General features: G+C 40.9%; 2 gene segments (V, D, J or C); both read right to left on the bottom strand.

The window, feature by feature from the left end:
- Nucleotides 1-833: 833 nt before the first annotated feature.
- LOC134479168 (Ig heavy chain V region 914-like) lies at nucleotides 834-1433 on the bottom strand. The segment is given in 2 exon segments: nucleotides 834-1198; nucleotides 1311-1433. Coding segments are annotated over 2 exon segments (411 nt in total).
- Nucleotides 1434-15569: 14136 nt separating this feature from the next.
- On the bottom strand, nucleotides 15570-16061 carry LOC108348330 (Ig heavy chain V region PJ14-like). The segment is given in 2 exon segments: nucleotides 15570-15931; nucleotides 16016-16061. Coding segments are annotated over 2 exon segments (408 nt in total).
- Between the last annotated feature and the right edge of the window lie 4710 nt (nucleotides 16062-20771).

Consider the following 20771-nt stretch of genomic DNA (forward strand, 5'->3'; position numbering starts at 1 on the left):
TGAAGACCACATAGTGTACTGTGAAGGGAATGTTACTGACTCTCTATTTCCACACTCTCATGTGTTCCTTATTTTTGGGGATCTGAACCAGGGTCCTCAAACAGATTCTTGTCTTCCTTACATGATGTTCTGCCTTTTGTTCAAGTCACAGTTTATCCTACATTGAAAGTCATCTTTAATGGGAGTATAGGTATAATTTTGTGCTTTAAGTTCTCACCACACCAGCAGGAAGATTTGTGTTTAGTCTCCATAACTACAAAATAGTTCAGTTTGGTAGGTAGCCAATCAGAAAGCCTACTTCTCAGATGTGAAGACAGTGTGATATTGGTACTCCGTAACCAAGCAGTCTAGCAATATACTGTGATCCATGCCTAGTGATGAAATACAGGCTTAGTGATGGACTTTATTTCAACGTTATTGTGTAGATAGATAGAAAAGACATCTCAACCATCTCAACACACACACACACACACACACACACACACAGAGAGAGAGAGAGAGAGAGAGAGAGAGAGAGAGAGAGAGAGAGAGAGAAGCATCAGACATACATTAACAGAGCCTTGAAGAGACAGAGAGGCAAACAGAGACAAAGAAACTCCATAACATATAAATAAATGAATACAATGAATACAAAGCACATATTAAACAGGGTAACAAAAAAATCAAATAAACATTTGTCTACTACAAGGGTTATTACAAGATCACTTGGAGAGAGAATCCTTGTAGAGAGGCAACATAGACACTAATGAGTCCCAGGCTTACTTTGTTCCAGGTCTTTCTACATAAACACTCAGTAACTGGATGCTTTCTGTGCTCCTTGTGCCCCCTTCTGGTCAATCATATCCTGCAAGAGGTTTGTGTTTAAGCTCACAGTGACATTTACTCACTGTGTGTCTTGCACAATAGTAACTGGCCGTGTCCTCAGATCTCAGACTGTCCATTTGCAGGTATAGGGTGCTTTTTGCATTATCTCTGGAGATAGTAAATCTGCCCTTCACGGAATCTGGATAGTAAGTGCCACCACCACCAGAACTAATGGATGCGACCCACTCCAGACCCTTCTTTGGAGCCTGGCGGACCCAGGCCATTGGAAAGCTACTGAAAGTGAATCCTGAGGCTGCGCAGGAGAGTTTCAGGGACCTTCCAGGCTGCACTAATCCTCCCCCAGACTCCACCAGCTGCACCTCACACTGGACACCTGCAAACAGAGAATACTGGTTAGAAAACCATCACTAACACAACAAAACAAAAATAAACTTTCTTATTCTCATGTGCACACAACAGAGATAATCACACTTTTTATCAATTACCTTTTATGAAAAGGACAAGGAAAACCAAGCTGAGCCTGATGTCCATGGTGAGGAGTCTGTGCAGTGCTGCAGTACTGATTACTGAGTGGGAGAACCTCAGAGTCCAGGACTGGGCTCCTCTGTCAGAGCTGCAGGGTCAGGACAGGCTGGTTTTCATGGGCATAGAGAAGAATTATTTGCATATCTTACTGCTAAAACATGCTATGGAGTTACACCTGAGCTGAAAGCAGTGCTCATAGCAGATATATGACATCGAAGATATGGATGTCAGTTACAGAGTGTGACTTAGTGTCGTGGTTTCATATTCACATATTTTTTGGTAAAGATTCACCATATTACATTTAGTTTTCTTTTCTCCTTGTGCACAGAAGTTTTCTTTTCATAGTCAGGATTCTTTAGTATAAACATGTAATTAAATAGCACCATACATACTTGTGTTGCTATGTATGTAATCAGTCTTTTCCAATACCTGAGCAGGATATGGCTTCTCCCAATTATGTTTTTTGGAAAAAGTTACTCCTGTAAGGTTATGGTAGCAGAACTCATTTTTGTGACAAGAACACTGGGTTTTTTCTGAAAGTTACTTCTTCATGAAGTCTACTGTCCTTAGACTTTATATATATTTCTAAAATAGATATTGTGGAGACTGTCTAAGACTCAAAATTGGCCATGGAGAGAGATGTATATTTGCAACAAACTCACTCATTTTTCATTCTGAAGTTATTAATTTATTCATTTAAAGTCCCCCCTCCAACATTTTCTCTCTGCATGTGTATACCAGTCAACATGTGAATGTTTTATGTTGTATTATATTAGTTTTTATTTTCTCCAGTTAGCATACTCCATATACTTGTGGCTTTTAATTATCTTTTAGGGTGCCTTTTTCATATTTAATCATTTCTCTTGTTTCAGTCCTCCCAATTAGTTTCCGGGTACCACACTTCCATTTTGCTTTCACATCACCAGTATTCCCTTGTCCTTGGTCATCCAAGTCCTATGCATAAGCTGTGGCCCCTTCTTACATTTCTAGTTCCTAATGCTACAAAATAGAATTCACAACTGCAGGCACACAAAGAATGTTTTGCATATGAAACAGGCTGTTTTCGTCTTTTCAAGGCTCTGTTTTATTGTTTGGGGTAATATTTTACAGTCATTTAAATTCCTCCCAGGTTCAGAGGGCATGAATTAAGAGGACGTAGAGAAAATTAAACATGTGAAACTTGGGGTTAAGTACTGTGAAATAATGTCATGTGAACAGGAGCTGCATATCCAATCCTTGCACAGATGATGGCTGCTAATCTGTGTAAGCCCCACCTGAAACCAAGCCAATCATAACCTAATATAGACTTCGTAAGTATTTTCCAGGGCTCCTGTCTTAGTGAGTGACTGTCTTATATATATTTCATGGAGAAGAGCACAATGTGGCCGTTGGTCGGTTTTCTATGCCGCAATGCTTGCCTTTACACACATGCACATGTGGGCAGCATTTTTGGGATAAAAATGCCATGATGTTGAGAGTGGTTGAGTTGAGATATGTGGTTGGCAAAGATATGGGGATGTTGAAGGGGAAAATAGGATAGAGACATAAACATATTACACTTATACACGTGGAGGATACCGTTCTTCAGAACTTAGAAAAAATGTGCCTACTAGATGGCTGAATTGTCTAAAGACAATAAATCCCCAAAGAAAATGTTAAGATACATGCTGCAAAATATAAGGGTGGATAGGTAAGGCAACCCTCAGTAAAGGCAATGGTAAAGAAGGTTTCCTTTTTTCTTTTTTAAATTTTATTACACCATATTCCAAGGAGCAGTTTTAAACCATGATAATAGAACCAACATTGCAGTTGCACATATACAAACATGGGGAGAGAGAATGAGAGAGAGAGAGAGAGAGAGAGAGAGAGAGAGAGAGAGAGAGAGAGAGAGAGAGAGAGATGACAAGTGTCTGGAAAAAGAGGTACAGAGACCTGAGGTTGTATATGGTTTTTGTGAACATGTCAAGGAAACAGTAATGAACCAGTGTAAGAGGTGTTGGTAATAGTTGGGTTCATTGCTTGTTTTGGAGAACAGAATAGGAACCAGGAGGAGGTGCCAATTTACCTCTTGGATTTTCTCACCCCAAGGGGCAAGTGAAGCGTCCCTAAATGGTGAAAACATAACTACAGATACTCTAAACAGAGAAGGGTTGTGAAATAAGGTACAGAATATTGGGAGTGTGGTATGTGCAGCTTTGGCATGTGTGGCTGTGGTCTGTGAGGCTGTGTGAGAACCTTAGAGAAAAAGTGCTGGGAGCTAAATACCAAGGTGTTTTATTTTGCTGTTTCCTGGATTAGTGGGATAAGTAGAAGACCTTTGACAATGTCTGTATGTGATCTGGATTCCTAAATGAATGGCGACCAGGAACAGAAATAGAAGACACTGAGCAGACATTGAATGAAGATTTCAGGATCCACTATTGGTACAGCTACTGAAGAGGATCCAGGGCATTCACTGAGTTTTATAGGGCTATAGGACAATTGTAGGATTTCTTTTGGGGAAGATAAAAACTACCAGAACTGTTTTTCTGAAGTGCATGTGTTAAAATCTTTTAATAATTCAAGTATAGGATACAAATATGTTACATACCATGTATTCCCAACCCTTGAAGACACAGGCCGTCTGAAATCAAAGGTATGAGGCAACAAATCTTGAGTTTAGAAAACAAAGAAACAAGGAAATTTTTCTTCCATTAGAAAAGTTCAATCAACCTCTATCCTAGGTCAGGGGAAAATGTCAGGAGAACTCTTCCAGAAACATAAAGATTGTCAGTATATAGAGTCACATGATCACATGTGGGAATATTGACAGGAACTTCAGGAAAGCAATGAATGTTTTTCTCTCTTGCAGTATAGTGGTTTCATCACATTTGCCCACATGTAAACTCATAAAATAAAACCAATAAAATACATGCTAGTAAGTAGACATCCTTGAATTCACATAGCACCTCATTAAATTATCTTTAACAATCTGACTGAGGTAAGTTCTGTCCCTCAAGGACTAGTTCTATGACAATATCTCATAGGAAGAGGACCATAGGTATAGGTGAGATACAAGCACCATTCAGTGAGAGTGTCTTCCTTTGACTTCACACCTCATGCCTCCTGACAGAGATTCTAGCAGTGAGAGACAGTGTGACTGTGAGATCAAGAAATGAACTTCGAAACGCAAAAATACATTTCAAATGAAAATGTCACTACCTGTCAGCACTGTACAACCATACAGGAGATTTCTAGGTCACCTGATTGCTATTTTGAAATCCATGGGATCCTGCATATTGTATGCCAAAGTTGAACAGAATCGTGCTAATGATCATAGGGAACACGGACCCCTTTCTCTCCAACCAGGCAACACTTCTTTTCACTTATTTTTAAATGTTCTAATTTCATTGATTATCAAAAGTGTTTCATTTAGAATTTAAATTCCATTTCTGTTATTATTGGAGATGTTGAATTTATGAATCCTCTTCTGTCCACATTCTCTGACTAAAAGGAAGGATCCCAGTTAGTTAGAGGAGGACAGAAGACAGAAAGTTGTGTGCCCAAGAGAATACTATGTCTCCTCTTTATTGTAGTCTCTGTTTTATCTTAGAGACTCACATCTCAGACAAGTGATAAAAATGTTCTTTAGAAGAAAAATAAGACAACTCTTAGCATTTTGTCTAAACTCTGCCCCAGAGTTACCTGACAATAGCCAGGTATGCCTGACTCACTAAAAGAGAGCTGCTTACCCACTCTGCTCTCTTGCTCTTGTCTTCTTGCTCTCACTCTGTCTTCCTGCTCCATCCCCGATTTCTCCTCATTCAATCTGCTCCTGTCCAGTGCTCAAGGACATCCTTTACTCCTCCACTCTTCTACTCTTTCTGTGTGTTTGTCTCTGTGTGTCTGTCTCTGTGTGCATGTGTCCATGTCTCTATTTCTGTTTCTCTCCCTCTCCCCCCTCTCTCTGCCTTTGTTTCTACTAGCATTTTATTCTCCTCCCTATGCCCTAAACAGTCTTTTCTATACTATCCCTTATTGAGGCTGGTCCCTCAGAGGGAAAGAATGCCTCAGTATGTGCCTGAGGAGTTAGCCCCTAACCCTATACCTTCCGATTCATCCTTCAAAACATTCCTTCTCTCACCCTTTTTCTTTTTATAAGCACAACATCTACTGTGTTAGAGTACTTCAATTTTTCATATAAGATATAATCACATGATATATTTAAGAGAAGAGAATTTTGAGGGCATCTCCATTCTATTGCCTCTTCTATTTACTACAGACAAGCATCACTGTCTGCATTATTTATTTGATTGTTTACTTGCTTATTTACTTATTTTCACTTTACATCTTAATGACAGCTGCATTTCTCCCCTCTTCCCAATATTGGCCTTATACATCCCTCCACACATTGCCCTTTCCCCTTCTCCTCTGATAAGAGGAGTCACCCTTGCATACTACCCCACTGTGGGGTGCCTTTTCTCTACAGGACTAGACACATCTTCTCCTACCTAGGCTCAACAAGGCAGTTCAGGTGTGGGGAAAGGAATCCAATGATAGGCAGTAGAGACCATAACAGTGACTGTTCCACTTTTTAGGGTACACACATGAGGACCAAGCTGTGTATTTGTTACAGATATATAGAGGGTCTAGGTCTGTCTCCTGTATGCTCTGTTGTTGGTACCCAGTCTGTTTGGCCCTGCATATGCCTCAGTATCCAGCTGGAGGAAGCCTCTCAGGAGACAATTGTGTTAATCTCAATGGGAAGACAATTTTTATGGGTTAATGAAGTCCCCATCCTTCCTTTTGAAGTCTTGTCATGGTACAAGAGGTGGACATTTCAGTCTCTATATCCCGGCTGGTAGGAATCTCAGCTGGGGTTAAGGTCATAGACTTCCCATGTACTCTCCTGTCCTACAGCTCTAGTTAGGAAACAAAGATGCCCACAACACCACTGTGCATATCTCAATTCTCATTCCTACCCATCTCTTGCCTCTATCTCCCTAGAACTGATTGGCATCCTCTGCCCTCTCATCTCTTCTCTCTACCCAGTTCCCTCTCTCTCTCCACCTCCACGGAGTATTTAATTTCCCCTTCTTAGTGAGATTCATGCACCATCACTTTGAACTAACTTACTATCCAGTTACTTGTGCTTTTGGATTGTAGCATGATTGTCCTGCACATTATGACTGGTGTAAACTAGTGAGTACATATCATAAGTGCTTTATGGTTCTGTGTTAATTTTATTCAGCACGATATACTCAAGTTCCAATAATTTGCCTGGAAAATTCATGAGGTTTGTTTTTAATAGGAATAGAATTACACTGTCTATATGTTTGACATTTCCTATCTATTCTTCAGTGGAGGGACACCTATGTTGTTTCAAGTTTCTGGCTATTATGAATTAATCTGCTATGAACATTCTTGAACAAATGTCTCTGTTGTATAGTGGGTAGTGTGTTGGGTATATGCACGGGGATGATATAGCTAGGTATTGAGTTAAAAGTATTCCCAGATTTTAGTAAAACAACCAAATGTAATTTGAGAGGGTTGTACTAGTTTTCACTCCCACCTACAATGGAGTGTCTTCTTGCTCCATGTTCTTGACAGCATGTGCTATCACTTTGGGTTTTGGTCTAGTAATTTGCCTGCATGTAAATGGAATCTTTTTTTTTTATTAACTTGAGTATTTCTTTTTTTTTAAAACCTACTTTTTTTTATTAACTTGAGTATTTCTTATATACATTTCAAGTGTTATTCCCTTTCCCGGTTTCCGGGCAAACATCCCCCTCCCTCCTCCCCTTCCTTATGGGTGTTCCCCTCCCAACCTCCCCCCATTGCCGCCCTCCGCCCATAGTCTAGTTCACTGGGGGTTCAGTCTTAGCAGGACCTAGGGCTTCCCCTTCCACTGGTGCTCTTACTAGGATATTCATTGCTACCTATGGGGTCAGAGTCCAGGGTAGGTCCATGTATAGTATTTAGGTAGTGGCTTAGTCCCTGGAAGCTCTGGTTGCTTGGCATTGTTGTACTTTTGGGGTCTCGAGCCCCTTCAAGCTCTTCCAGTTCTTTCTCTAATTCCTTCACAGGGGGACCTATTTTCAGTTCAGTGGTTTGCTGCTGGCATTCGCCTCTGTATTTGCTGTATTCTGGCTGTGTCTCTCAGGAGCGATCTACATCCGGCTCCTTTCGGTCTGCACTTCTTTGCTTCATCCATCTTGTCTAATTGGGTGGCTGTATATGTATGGGCCACATGTGGGGCAGGCTCTGAATGCGTGTTCCTTCAGTCTCTGTTTTAATCTTTGCCTCTCTATTCCCTGCCAAGGGTATTCTTGTCCCCCTTTTAAAGAAGGAGTGAAGCATTCACATTTTGATCATCTGTCTTGAGTTTCATTTGTTCTAGGCATCTAGGGTAATTCAAGTATTTGGGCTAATAGCCACTTATTAATGAATGCATACCATGTATGTCTTTCTGTGATTGGGTTAGCTCACTCAGGATGATATTTTCCAGTTCCAACCATTTGCCTATGAATTTCATAAACTCGTTGTTTTTGATAGCTGAGTAATATTCCATTGTGTAGATGTACCACATTTTCTGTATCCATTCCTCTGTTGAAGGGCATCTGGGTTCTTTCCAGCTTCTGGCTATTATAAATAAGGCTGCGATGAACATAGTGGAGCACGTGTCTCTTTTATATGTTGAGGCATCTTTTGGGTATATGCCCAAGAGAGGTATAGCTGGATCCTCAGGCAGTTCAATGTCCAATTTTCTGAGGAACCTCCAGACTGATTTCCAGAATGGTTTTACCAGTCTGCAATCCCACCAACAATGGAGGAGTGTTCCTCTTTCTCCACATCCTCTCCAGCATCTGCTGTCCCCTGAGTTTTTGATCTTAGCCATTCTCACTGGTGTGAGGTGAAATCTCAGGGTTGTTTTTATTTGCATTTCCCTTATGACTTAAGATGTTGAACATTTCTTTAGGTGTTTCTTAGCCATTCGGCATTCCTCAGCTGTGAATTCTTTGTTTAGCTATGAACCCCATTTTTTAATAGGGTTATTTGTCTCCCTGCGGTCTAACTTCTTGAGTTCTTTGTGTATTTTGGATATAAGCCCTCTATCTGTTGTAGGATTGGTAAAGATCTTTTCCCAATCTGTTGGTTGCCGTTTTGTCCTAACCACAGTGTCCTTTGCCTTACAGAAGCTTTGCAGTTTTATGAGATCCCATTTGTCGATTCTTGATCTTAGAGCATAAGCCATTGGTGTTTTGTTCAGGAAATTTTTTCCAGTGCCCATGTGTTCCAGATGCTTCCCTAGTTTTTCTTCTATTAGTTTGAGTGTGTCTGCTTTGATGTGGAGGTCCTTGATCCACTTGGACTTAAGCTGTGTACAGGGTGATAAGCATGGATCGATCTGCATTCTTCTACATGTTGACCTCCAGTTGATCCAGCACCATTCGCTGAAAATGCTATCTTTTTTCCATATGATGATTTTGGCTCCTTTGTCAAAAATCAAGTGACCATAGGTGTGTGGGTTCATTTCTGGGTCTTCAATTCTATTCCATTGGTTTATCTGTCTGTCTCTGTACCAATACCATGCAGTTTTTATCACTATTGCTCTGTAATACTGCTTGAGTTCAGGAATAGTGATTCCCCCTGAAGTCCTTTTATTGTTGAGGATAGCTTTAGCTATCCTGGGTTTTTTGTTATTCCAGATGAATTTGAAAATTGTTCTGTCTAACTCTTTGAAGAATTGGATTGGTATTTTGATGGGGATTGCCTTGAATCTGTAGATTGCTTTTGGTAAAATGGCCATTTTTACTATATTAATCCTGCCAATCCATGAGCATGGGAGATCTTTCCATCTTGAGGTCCTCTTCAATTTCCTTCTTCAGTGTCTTGAAGTTCTTATTGTACAGATCTTTTACTTGCTTTGTTAAAGTCACACCGAGGTACTTTATATTATTTGGGTCTATTATGAAGGGTGTCGTTTCCCTAATTTCTTTCTCGGCTTGGTTCTCTTTTGTATAGAGGAAGGCAACTGATTTATTTGATTTATTTTTATACCCAGCCACTTTGCTGAAGTTGTTTATCAGCTTTAGTAGTTCTCTGGTGGAACTTTTGGGATCACTTAAATATCATCTATCATATCATCTGCAAATAGTGATATTTTGACTTCTTCTTTTCCGATCTGTATCCCCTTGACCTCCTTTTGTTGTCTGATTGCTCTGGGTAGAACTTCAAGAACTATATTGAATAAGTAGGGAGAGAGTGGGCAGCCTTGTCTAGTCCCTGATTTTAGGGGGATTGCTTCAAGTTTCTCTGCATTTAGTTTAATGTTAGCCACTGGTTTGCTGTATATGGCTTTTACTATGTTTAGGTATGGGCCTTGAATTCCTATTCTTTCCAGGACTTTTATCATGAAGGGGTGTTGAATTTTGTCAAATGCTTTCTTAACATCTAATTAAATGATCATGTGGTTCTGCTCTTTCAGTTTGTTTATATGATGGATCACGTTGATAGTTTTCCGTATATTAAACCATCCCTGCATGCCTGGGATGAAGCCTACTTGATCATGGTGGATGATTGTTTTGATGTGCTCTTGGATTCGGTTTGCCAGAATTTTATTGAGTATTTTTGCGTCGATATTCATAAGGGAAAATTGGTCCGAAGTTCTCTTTCTTTGTTGGGTCTTTGTGTGGTTTAGGTATAAGAGTAATTGTGGCTTCGTAGAAGGAATTCGGTAGGGCTCCATCTGTTTCAATTTTGTGGAATAGTTTGGATAATATTGGTATGAGGTCTTCTATGAAGGTTTGATAGAATTCTGCTCCAAACCCGTCTGGACCTGGGCTCTTTTTGGTTGGGAGACCTTTAACAGCTGCTTCTATTTCCTTAGGAGTTATGGGGTTGTTTAACTGGTTTATCTGTTCCTGATTTAACTTCGATACCTGGTATCTGTCTAGGAAATTGTCCATTTCCTGAAGATTTTCAAGTTCTGTTGAATATAGGTTTTTATAGTAAGATCTGATGATTTTTTGAATTTCCTCTGAATCTGTTGTTATCTCTCCCTTTTCATTTCTGATTTTGTTAATTTGGACGCACTCTCTGTGTCCTCTCCTTAGTCTGGCTAAGGGTTTATCTATCTTGTTGATTTTCTCAAAGAACCAACTTTTGGTTCTGTTGATTCTTTCTATGGTCCTTTTTGTTTCTACTTGCTTGATTTCAGCTCTGAGTTTGATTATTTCCTGCCTTCTACTCCTCCTGGGTGTATTTGCTTCTTTTTGTTCTAGAGCTTTTAGGTGTGCTGTCAAGGTGCTGACATATGCTCTTTCCTGTTTCCTTCTGCAGGCACTCAGCGCTATGAGTTTTCCTCTTAGCACAGCTTTCATTGTGTCCCATAAGTTTGTGTATGTTGTACCTTCATTTTCATAAATTCTAAAAAGTTTTTAATTTCTTTCTTTATTTCGTCCTTGACCAGGTTATCATTGAGTAGAGCATTGTTCAATTTCCACGTATATGTGGGCATTCTTCCCTTATTGTTATTGAAGACCAGTTTTAGGCTGTGGTGGTCCGATAGCACGCATGGGATTATTTCTATCTTTCTGTACCTGTTGAGGCCCGTTTTTTGACCAATTATATGGTCAATTTTGGAGAAAGTACCATGAGGAGCTGAGAAGAAGGTATATCCTTTTGCTTTAGGATAGAATGTTCTATAAATATCCGTTAAGTCCATTTGGCTCATGACTTCTCTTAGTCTGTCTACATCTCTGTTTAATTTCTGTTTCCATGATCTGTCCATTGATGAGAGTGGGGTGTTGAAATCTCCCACTATTATTGTGTGAGGTGCAATGTGTGTTTTGAGCTTTAGTAAGGTTTCTTTTACATATGTTGGTGCCCTTGTATTTGCGGCATAGATATTTAGGATTGAGAGTTCATCTTGGTGGATTTTTCCTTTGATGAATATGAAGTGTCCTTCCTTAACTTTTTTGATGACTTTTAATTGAAAATTGATTTTATTTGATATTAGAATGGCTACTCCAGCTTGCTTCTTCTGACCATTTGCTTGGAAAATTGTTTTCCAGCCTTTCACTCTGAGGTAGAGTCTGTCTTTGTCTCCGAGGTGTGTTTCCTGTAGGCAGCAGAATGCAGGGTCCTCGTTGTGTATCCAGTTTGTTAATCTATGTCTTTTTATTGGGGAGTTGAGGCCATTGATGTTGGGAGATATTAAGGAATAGTGATTATTGCTTCCCGTTATATTCATATTTGGATGTGAGGTTATGTTTGTGTGCTTTCATTCTCTTTGTTTTGTTGCCAAGACAATTAGTTTCTTGCTTCTTCTAGGGTATAGCTTGCCTCCTTATGTTGGGCTTTACCATTTATTATCCTTTGTAGTGCTGGATTTGTAGAAAGATATTGTGTAAATTTGGTTTTGTCATGGAATATCTTGGTTTCTCCATCTATGTTAATTGAGAGTTTTGCAGGATACAGTAACCTGGGCTGGCATTTGTGTTCTCTTAGGGTCTGTATGACATCAGTCCAGGATCTTCTGGCCTTCATAGTTTCTGGCGAGAAGTCTGGTGTGATTCTGATAGGTCTGCCTTTATATGTTACTTGACCTTTTTCCCTTACTGCTTTTAATATTCTTTCTTTATTTTGTGCGTTTGGTGTTTTGACAATTATGTGACGGGAGGTGTTTCTTTTCTGGTCCAATCTATTTGGAGTTCTGTAGGCTTCTTGTATGCCTATGGGTATCTCTTTTTTTAGGTTAGGGAAGTTTTCTTCTATGATTTTGTTGAAGATATTTACTGGTCCTTTGAGCTGGGAGTCTTCACTCTCTTCTATACCTATTATCCTTAGGTTTGATCTTCTCATTGAGTCCTGGATTTCCTGTATGTTTTGGACCAGTAGCTTTTTCCGCTTTACATTATCTTTGACAGTTGAGTCAATGATTTCTATGGAATCTTCTGCTCCTGAGATTCTCTCTTCCATCTCTTGTATTCTGTTGGTGAAGCTTGTATTTACAGCTCCTTGTCTCTTCTTTTGGTTTTCTATATCCAGGGTTGTTTCCATGTGTTCTTTCTTGATTGCTTCTATTTCCATTTTTAATTCCTTCAACTGTTTGATTGTGTTTTCCTGGAATTCTTTCAGGGATTTTTGCGATTCTTTCAGGGATTTTTGTGATTCCTCTCTGTAGGATTCTACTTGTTTATTAATGTTTTCCTGTGTTTCCCTACGGGAGTTCTTCACATCTTTCTTGAAGTCCTCCAGCATCATGATCAAATATGATTTTGAAACTAGATCTTGCTTTTCTGGTGTGTTTGGATATTCCATGTTTGTTTTGGTGGGAGAATTGGGCTCCGATGATGCCATGTAGTCTTGGTTTCTGTTGGTTGGGTTCCTGCGCTTGCCTCTCGCCATTGGATTATCTCTAGTGTTACTTTGTTCTGCTATTTCTGACAGTGGCTAGACTGTCCGATAAGCCTGTGTGTCAGGAGTGCTGTAGACCTGTTTTCCTCTTTTTCAGTCAGTTATGGGGACAGAGTGTTCTGGTTTTGGGCGTGTAGTTTTTCCTCTCTACAGGTCTTCAGCTGTTCCTGTGGGCCTGTGTCTTGAGTTCACCAGGCAGCTTTCCTGCAGCAGAAAAGTTGTTCTTACCTGTGGTCCCGAGGCTCAAGTTCGCTCGTGGGGTGTTGCCCACGGGCTCTCTGCAGTGGCAGGAATCCAGGAAGATATGCGCGGCCCTTCTGGGAGCTTCAGTGCACCAGGGTTCCAGTTGGCCTTTGGTGTTTTCCTCTGGCGTCCGAGATGTGTGTGCAGAGAGCAGTCTCTTCTGTTTTCCCAGGCTTGTCTGCCTCTCTGAAGGTTTAGCTCTCCCTCTCACGGGATTTGGGTGCATAGAACTGTTTATCTGGTTTGTTTCCTTCAGGTTCCGGCGGTGTCTCAGGCAGGGGTCCTGCTGGTCCTGGGCCCTCCCCCACGGGAGCCCAGAGGCCTTAAACAGTTTCCTCTTGGGCCAGGGATGTGGGCAGGTGTGGGCAGTGTTGGTGGTCTCTTCTGCTCTGCAGCCTCAAGAGTGCCCACCTGACCAGGCGGTGAGGTCTCTTTCCCACAGGGTCTGGGAGCAGAGAGCTGCTGTGGGCGGGGATCCGCGTGTGTGGAACTTCCTGTAAACACAGGACATGACCGGTCCTAGAGGAATTCTGCCTCTGTGTGTCCCGATTTCACCAGGCAGCTTTCTTGCAGCAGACAAGTTGGTCTTACCTGTGGTCCCGAGGCTCAAGTTCGCTCGTGGGGTGCTGCCCACGGGCTCTCTGCGGCGGCAGCAACCAGGAAGACCTCGTAAATGGAATCTTAACTAGAGCCCCTGAAATTTAATGATTATTCTGCACATGAAAGGAAGATGTAGTGTTTGCCATTTCAAGCTTTTGTCAAATTGTTTGATACAATATTTTCCATAGAGAGGAAATTTTTTGTTTAGGCCCATACAGAAGTCCACTCAGTGTTTTTCTGGCAAAGAGATAGATGGCTGTGTTTAAACTTTGTTCAGTTTCAAGTAAAACTTGACTATTTGTTGTTTCCCTGATGATGCTGATTCAGGATTTGAGATCTGAATCATGTAATGTGATTTCACTACTTAACATTGCTGGCATCCACTGCAGACCCTTTCCTAGAGGATGGAGGACCCAGTGTATACCAAGAACACCATGGACGGTTAATGAGTAGCCAGAGACAGGGCAGGTGAGAGACAGGCTTTGTGAGGACTACAGCAGGGCAGGATCTGACTCCTTTAGTTGTACCTCTACAAGGCACCTTGGGCATACAACTTCACCATCAGTCATCCATGTCATAGGTGTCAAGCCTGCTTCCCTCTATGAAAGGCCTGAAATATTTGCAGCTTGGAAAAGTCACCAGGTAGAGGGGTTCTAAGCTAGCAAAACAACATCTTATCAAATGGAACATCCAAACTGATCTGAAGCAAAGTAAAATTAAGGCAGGCTGATTGTGGGCCTGTGTATTGGAGGCTGTCCACAGTGATCTCCAGCAAGGCCAGATGGGAGGGTTCATGCAAAGGGGCAGATGCATGAGCTGGGAGGGGTAATTGCCTCCTAGGCTACTATGCCTCTGCTGCTGCTGCTGCTGCTGCTGCTGCTGCTGTTGCTGCTGCAGCTGCTGCTGTTCTCACCACTGCTACTGTAGCTGCTGTTTCTCCAAGATGGTGTAGGGAGAGCTCCTGTAGGTGTTTTGCAAGAGAAGTTTTCTTCCCTGGTGTTGGTGTTACAGCTCTTATGACAGACTCACAGAAGGCAGAGTAATTCTCATGCACCTTTATTCCTTCTGTATAAAATCTGTATACACAGTTCTGGGGTGGGCTAGGATCTAACAATGGGTGCTTCCCATAGGCTTGGTCTGAGAGATTAGGGATGTCTCACCTACATGTAGAAGAGCTTGGAGGTGTTGTCCCTAAGAGACTGATGGCCAAAATCCATCTAGGGGTTGGGGGGCTGTGGAAAACTGCAGTTTAGTGACAGAGGCCTGGTGCTAGGACCAGGCAAAGCTCCTACCATCCCTTCAGGATTTCTGGATCTTCTAGCCTTATCTCAACCTTACCAGGGTTTTTCTCACTGCCCACACTATGTGGCAGATTGTAGTTTAGACAGTGTAGAATGAGAAGACTAGTCAGTTAGATGGAAAGTGTTATTTTGATAATAATATGTAGGAATGTTGACCACAGTTAATAACAATGTATTGTGGTCTTTATATATGGAAAGAAGATACCATGAGTTAGCACTCAATGTGCTAACTGTTTCAACATTAAATTGTGGACATGTATTTGAAAGCTTTATGTTAGAGAAGAGGAATGAAATTGTCTTCAAACATCATTTAAAGAAATTGTAGAAATGTTGCTAAAACTGCAGTCATGAGGGAAACAATAGGTTACCAAATCTCACTGTCTGTCCTCAACCACAGTTTTCCACTGAGTTTTCTTCATAAATGAACTCAATAATTTGTTCTTATTTTACACTGTTACATTATAGAACCACTTAATGATTCTTCTAATGTGTGAAGAAACAAGAAGTTTAATAGAATATGACACTGAGGAGCATGTTCTAGAGAATGTCCATGGCTGGAAGAAGAGTCCATATTTTAACCCTAAAACCTATGCTCAAACAGCATGGGGCATAACTTCCAAGATTCTGAAGTGATCCTGAAAGGAACTTGTTGATCCTCAGCGCCCCCTGCTGGTCCTAAGAATCGCTGTAGGGAAGTTTTTGTGCATGGTCACACTGGACTTCCTTCACTGGGTCTCTGGTACAGTAGTAAATGGCTGTGTCTTCAGTTTGCAGACTGTTCATTTTTAAGAAAACTTGGCTCTTGGAGGTGTCCCTGCTGATGCTCAGTCGAGATTTGAGAGCTGAATTATAATATGTGCTTCCACCACTCTGTATTCTTCCCATCCACTCCAGACCCTTTCCTGGAGGCTGGCGAACCCAGCTTACATGATAGCTGGTTAATGAGAACCCAGAGACAGTGCAGGTGAGGGACAGGGTCTGTGAGGTCTGCACCAGACCAGGTCCTGACTCCTTCAGCTGCACCTGGGACAGGACACCTGGGGACAAGCAACATCACCATTAATCATTCATTCTCTAGATTAAATGCCTGAGGTCCTCTCCTGAAACTCTGAAACACTTACAGCTTGGAGATGTCACCAAGCAGAGCAACAGCAACAGGACAGCCATGCTGTGAAGGAGGCTCTAGTGAGAAGGAGATGTGGCTTCTCAGCTAGGCCTGGGCTTTCAGTCTGAGATTCAGGGCTGCTTTGCATTGAGGGAGGATCCTGACATGATAAAAGGAACTGCAGGGCAGAATTTCTAGTTTCCTCTCCATGTTCCTGAGATTACCTTTGTGCTTAGAAAACATGGAGCTGAAAACTCAGGAACTTTTCCCTGGTAATGTTTGGATTTCCAATTCCAAATAAAAAACAGAAAGTAGTAGTCACATTGTGCAGGCCTCGGAAGCAAAAAGAGGAGTGGGGGGGGATAGGGAGGTTTACAGTAGGTGAATCTTTATTCATGCAATACAAGTAGAACAGGTTACCTTATCTTCAATGCAATCATACATCTTTGTAAATTGCACTAGATGATGTAGGATGGAATTGGGGAAGATTTTTCCCCCAGAAATTCTTTCTCTTAAATTCTTTTCTATTATTATATTTTTAGGTTTTTCTATTTCATTATTCCCTTCAGAACAGCATTAGTGGCACCTGCATCACCAGGTGGTTTGAGAGTAAAGAAGCAAAACCACAGACTTTAAATAGCCTTGTATTGCAATTGATTTTCAAGTTATCTTCACAGAATTTGGCAACCATATATATCACTAGGATAAGTACATATTATTTGCATTTGTTTTAGTATAAAATATAGAAGTGATGATTATTCAATTGTGTGCAAAAGTACTGTATAATTATTACTTAGCAGATATTCATCAAATTGTTTTCCAACTATATTTATACTTTCTTATAAGTGAGGAATCAACTCTGTAAATAAAAACATGTTCTGTGGACTCACCTTAGTCTTATCACGCCTCAAGAAATAACATTTAAGAAAGAAGTTCACGAATATTTAGTCCATTTTTGTTTCAAAGGTTTATCTGTGAGTAGATCAGATGATGTGGGTCCTATGTCAGTTGGCTGAATGACTTAGCCTTCCTATTTAGGGACACTGTAGTTGGGACCTAGTCTTTGCACCTCTTGATTTATGTCTGTTTCTCTGTATCAATGCACGTTTATATCTCTCTGTCTCTTGTTTCAGCTTATAGCACATAAATGTATTCTAAACATGATTATCCATTGGTGAGTGAAGGGAAGTTCAGCTGTTCAAAACAATTCATAAAAATCAGTAGACTGATACCACATTGATTTTTATGTTAACTGAAGTGAATGGTAAGACAGAGATCACTGAGTGATGAGACAAAGTGGAGTAGAGGGCAGGCATGAACATGAGGAACCTTGTGTTGAGCACCATAGAGAGGAAGAGACTGGACAGCTTCTCCTCATGCCTTGGTAATGGGAACGCCAAGGAAGAGAAGTACAGAGCTATCACAATCTGTTTGCTAGGACTCAGAGAATGTGGATCTATTACTTTTCCTTGGAGTCCCCATATTTTTTTTCTTATTTCTTTGTGCATAATCTTTGTACTGTGAGCAGCTGTGGTGCAGACCAGTCCCATTAGAGAGAAAGCCATCCATTTAATGGTCATTAACAGTATTAGTGCTGTGTTCCTCTTGTTCTGATACTCTGAGGGTTAAGACAATATTTTTTTCTGAAATTACTCTCAGGAGATCTCATCTTGGGTTTGTCTGATATTTTCATTGTTGTTACGAAAATTTCGAAAGGAGTATCATAGAAATAAATGCACCTTTCTATACTATATTGGGGAAGTGGCATAAGTCCACATATTCATGTGTTTTTTCTTTGGGTACTTCAGAGATAATCTGTGTCCCTATTCTGCCCCATAATTCTGCTTTTCCATAAATCTTTCTACAATAAAGTTCCTAGAAAAAATGTCATTAGGAATCATATGAGTTCATGATAAATCCACACAGTATTTATAATTATCTTAAATTCCAGAGGTGGATCCTTACTAATGTCTTTCTTCAGTCATTTGTTTACTTATATGTATCTCACAGGTGGATACCCACTTAATTGGTCGTGTTGCTAAGACAGTACCAGACTGTCCATTTGTCTGGTGGCTAGGATAGGTATCCTTTAAATAATGAAAACATGTGATACCCTAGGCAGATGTGGTTGGTGACATCTGTGGTTCTCCGATCCTCGGTTGTCATAGAAAGAATGTATCATGGGGTCGGGGATTTAGCTCAGCCATAGAGCGCTTGCCTAGCGAGCGCAAGGCCCTGGGTTCAGTCTCCAGCTCCGAAAAAAAAAGAAAAAAGAAAAAAAAAAGAATGTATCACCATGGAGACACAGCTAGTCAGATGAGTTTCTTCATGGTTTCTGATTCATTCCCAATTTCAAATTATTTCCTTGACTTCATGTCCTGATTTGCCTCTGTGATGTTTTCTAAGAATTAAGATGGCAGAAACTCTTTCCGTCACGTGTTGCTTTTGTCCATAATGTAGATCACATAAAAAGCTTACAAACTAGGACAATTGAAATTCTTCTGATGGGAAGATGGGTATAGGGAATTTGACATTCTGTACAACTGCAAGTACAGTGAAACACACACTCACAATTATAGATACAGGAATGCATTACAATATGCACACACACAGCATCACATTCACAGACAGAAATACATATTCATAGGCAGAGGGATGGCTTTGTTAAATCCTCTCTTTAGACAGGGTTCCTGTCGTTGGTCTGGGTTCACTCTATAGACCAAGCTGGTATTAAACCAAGATGGTATTGATTGTCTTGGCACTTTCCCCATATTGACTGAATTAAATGTGTGCACCAGTATTCCTGACCATCACATGTAGGTGCTTTTAAAATTTAATTATGAAAATAAATTAATTAAAATAAGTTTAAGCATATCTTATTTTTTCATCTTTATTAAAACGGGTATTTCTTTTTTATCTTTATTAACTTGAGTATTTCTTATTTACACATCGATTGTTATTCCCCTTCCCGGTTTCTGAGCCAACATCCTCCTAACCTCTTCCCCTCCCCTTCTACATCGGCTTCCCCTCCCCATTACTCCCCCCATTACCACCCTCCCCCCAACAATCACATTCACTTGGGGTTCGGTCTTGGCAGGACCAAGGGCTTCCCTTTATATTGGTGCTCTTACTAGGATATTCATTGCTACCTATGAGTTTGGAGCCCAGGGTTAGCCCATGTATAGTCTTTGGGTAGTGGCTTAGTCCCTGGAAGCTCTGGTTGGTTGGCATTGTTGTTCATATGGGGTCTCAAGCCCCTTCAAGCTCTTCCAGTTCATTCTCTGATTCCTTCAACTGGGGTCCAGTTCTCAGTTCAGTGGTTTGCTGCTGGCATTCGCCTATGTATTTGCTGTATTCTGGCTGTGTCTCTCAGGAGAGATCTACATCTGGTTCCTGTCGGCCTGCACTTCTTTGCTTCATCCATCTTATCTAATTGGGTTGCTGTATAAGTATGGGCCACTTGTGGGGCTGGCTCTGGTTGGGTGTTCCTTCAGCCCCTGTTCTAAACTTTGCCTCCCTATCTCCTCCCAAGGGTATTTATGTTCCCCTTTTAAAGAAGGAGTGAAGCATTTGCATCTTGGTCATCCTTCTTGAGTTTCATGTGTTCTGTGCGTCTAGGATAATTCGAACATTTGGGCTAATATCCAATTATCAATGAGTATATACCATGTGTGTTTTTCTGGGATTGGGTTACCTCACTCAGGATGATATTTTCCAGTTCCTTCCATTTACCTATGAATTTCATAACGTCATTGTTTTTGATAGCAGAGTAGTATTCCATTGTGTAGATAAACCACATTTTCTGTATCCATTCCTCTGTTGAAGGGAATCTGGATTCTTTGCAGCTTCTGGCTACTATAAATAAGGCTGCTATGAACATAGTGGAGCATGTGTCTTTGTTATTTGTTGGAGTATCTTTTGGGCATATGCCCAAGCCAGGTATAGTTGAGTCCTCAGATAGTGCAATGTCCTATTTACTGAGGAACCTCCAGACTGATTTCCAGAATGGTTGTCCCAGTCTGCAATCCCACCAACAATGAAGGAGTGTTCCTCTTTCTCCACATCCTTGCCAGCATCTGCTGTCACCTGAGTTTTTGATTTAAGCCTTTCTGACTGGTGTGAAGTGAAGTCTCAGGCTTGTTTCAGTCATTTCCCTTATGACCAAAGATGTTGAACATTTCTTTAGTTGTTTCTCAGCCATTCGGCATTCCTCAGCTGTGAATTCTTTGTTTAGCTCTGAACCCCATTTTTAATATGGTTATGGTGTCTCCCTGCAGTCTAACTTCTTGAGTTCTTTGTATATTTTGGATATAAGCCCTCTATCTGTTGTAGGATTGGTAAAGATCTTTTCCCAATCTGCTGGTTGTCATTTTGTCCTATCCACAGTGGCCTTTGCCTTACAGAAGCTTGTCAGTTTTATGAGATCCCATTTGTTGATTATTTTTCTTTTTTCTTTTTCTTTTTTTTCAGAACTGGGGACCGAACCCCGGGCCTTGCGCTTTCTAGGCAAGCGCTCTACCACTGAGCTAAATCCCCAAACCCCCCCCCCTTTGTCGATTCTTGATCTTAGAGCATAAGCCATTGGTGTTTTGTTCAGAAATTTTCTCCAGTGCCCATGTGTTCAAGGTTCTTCCCCACTTTTTCTTCTATTAGTTTGAGTGTATCTGGTTTAATGTGGAGGTCCTTAATTCACTTGGACTTAAGCTTTCTACAGGGTGATAAGAATGGATTGATCTGCATTCTTCTACATGCTGACCTCCAGTTGAACCAGC

This window comes from Rattus norvegicus, chromosome 6 (assembly GCF_036323735.1).
Source record: "Rattus norvegicus strain BN/NHsdMcwi chromosome 6, GRCr8, whole genome shotgun sequence".
NCBI classification, from domain to species: Eukaryota; Metazoa; Chordata; class Mammalia; order Rodentia; family Muridae; genus Rattus; species Rattus norvegicus.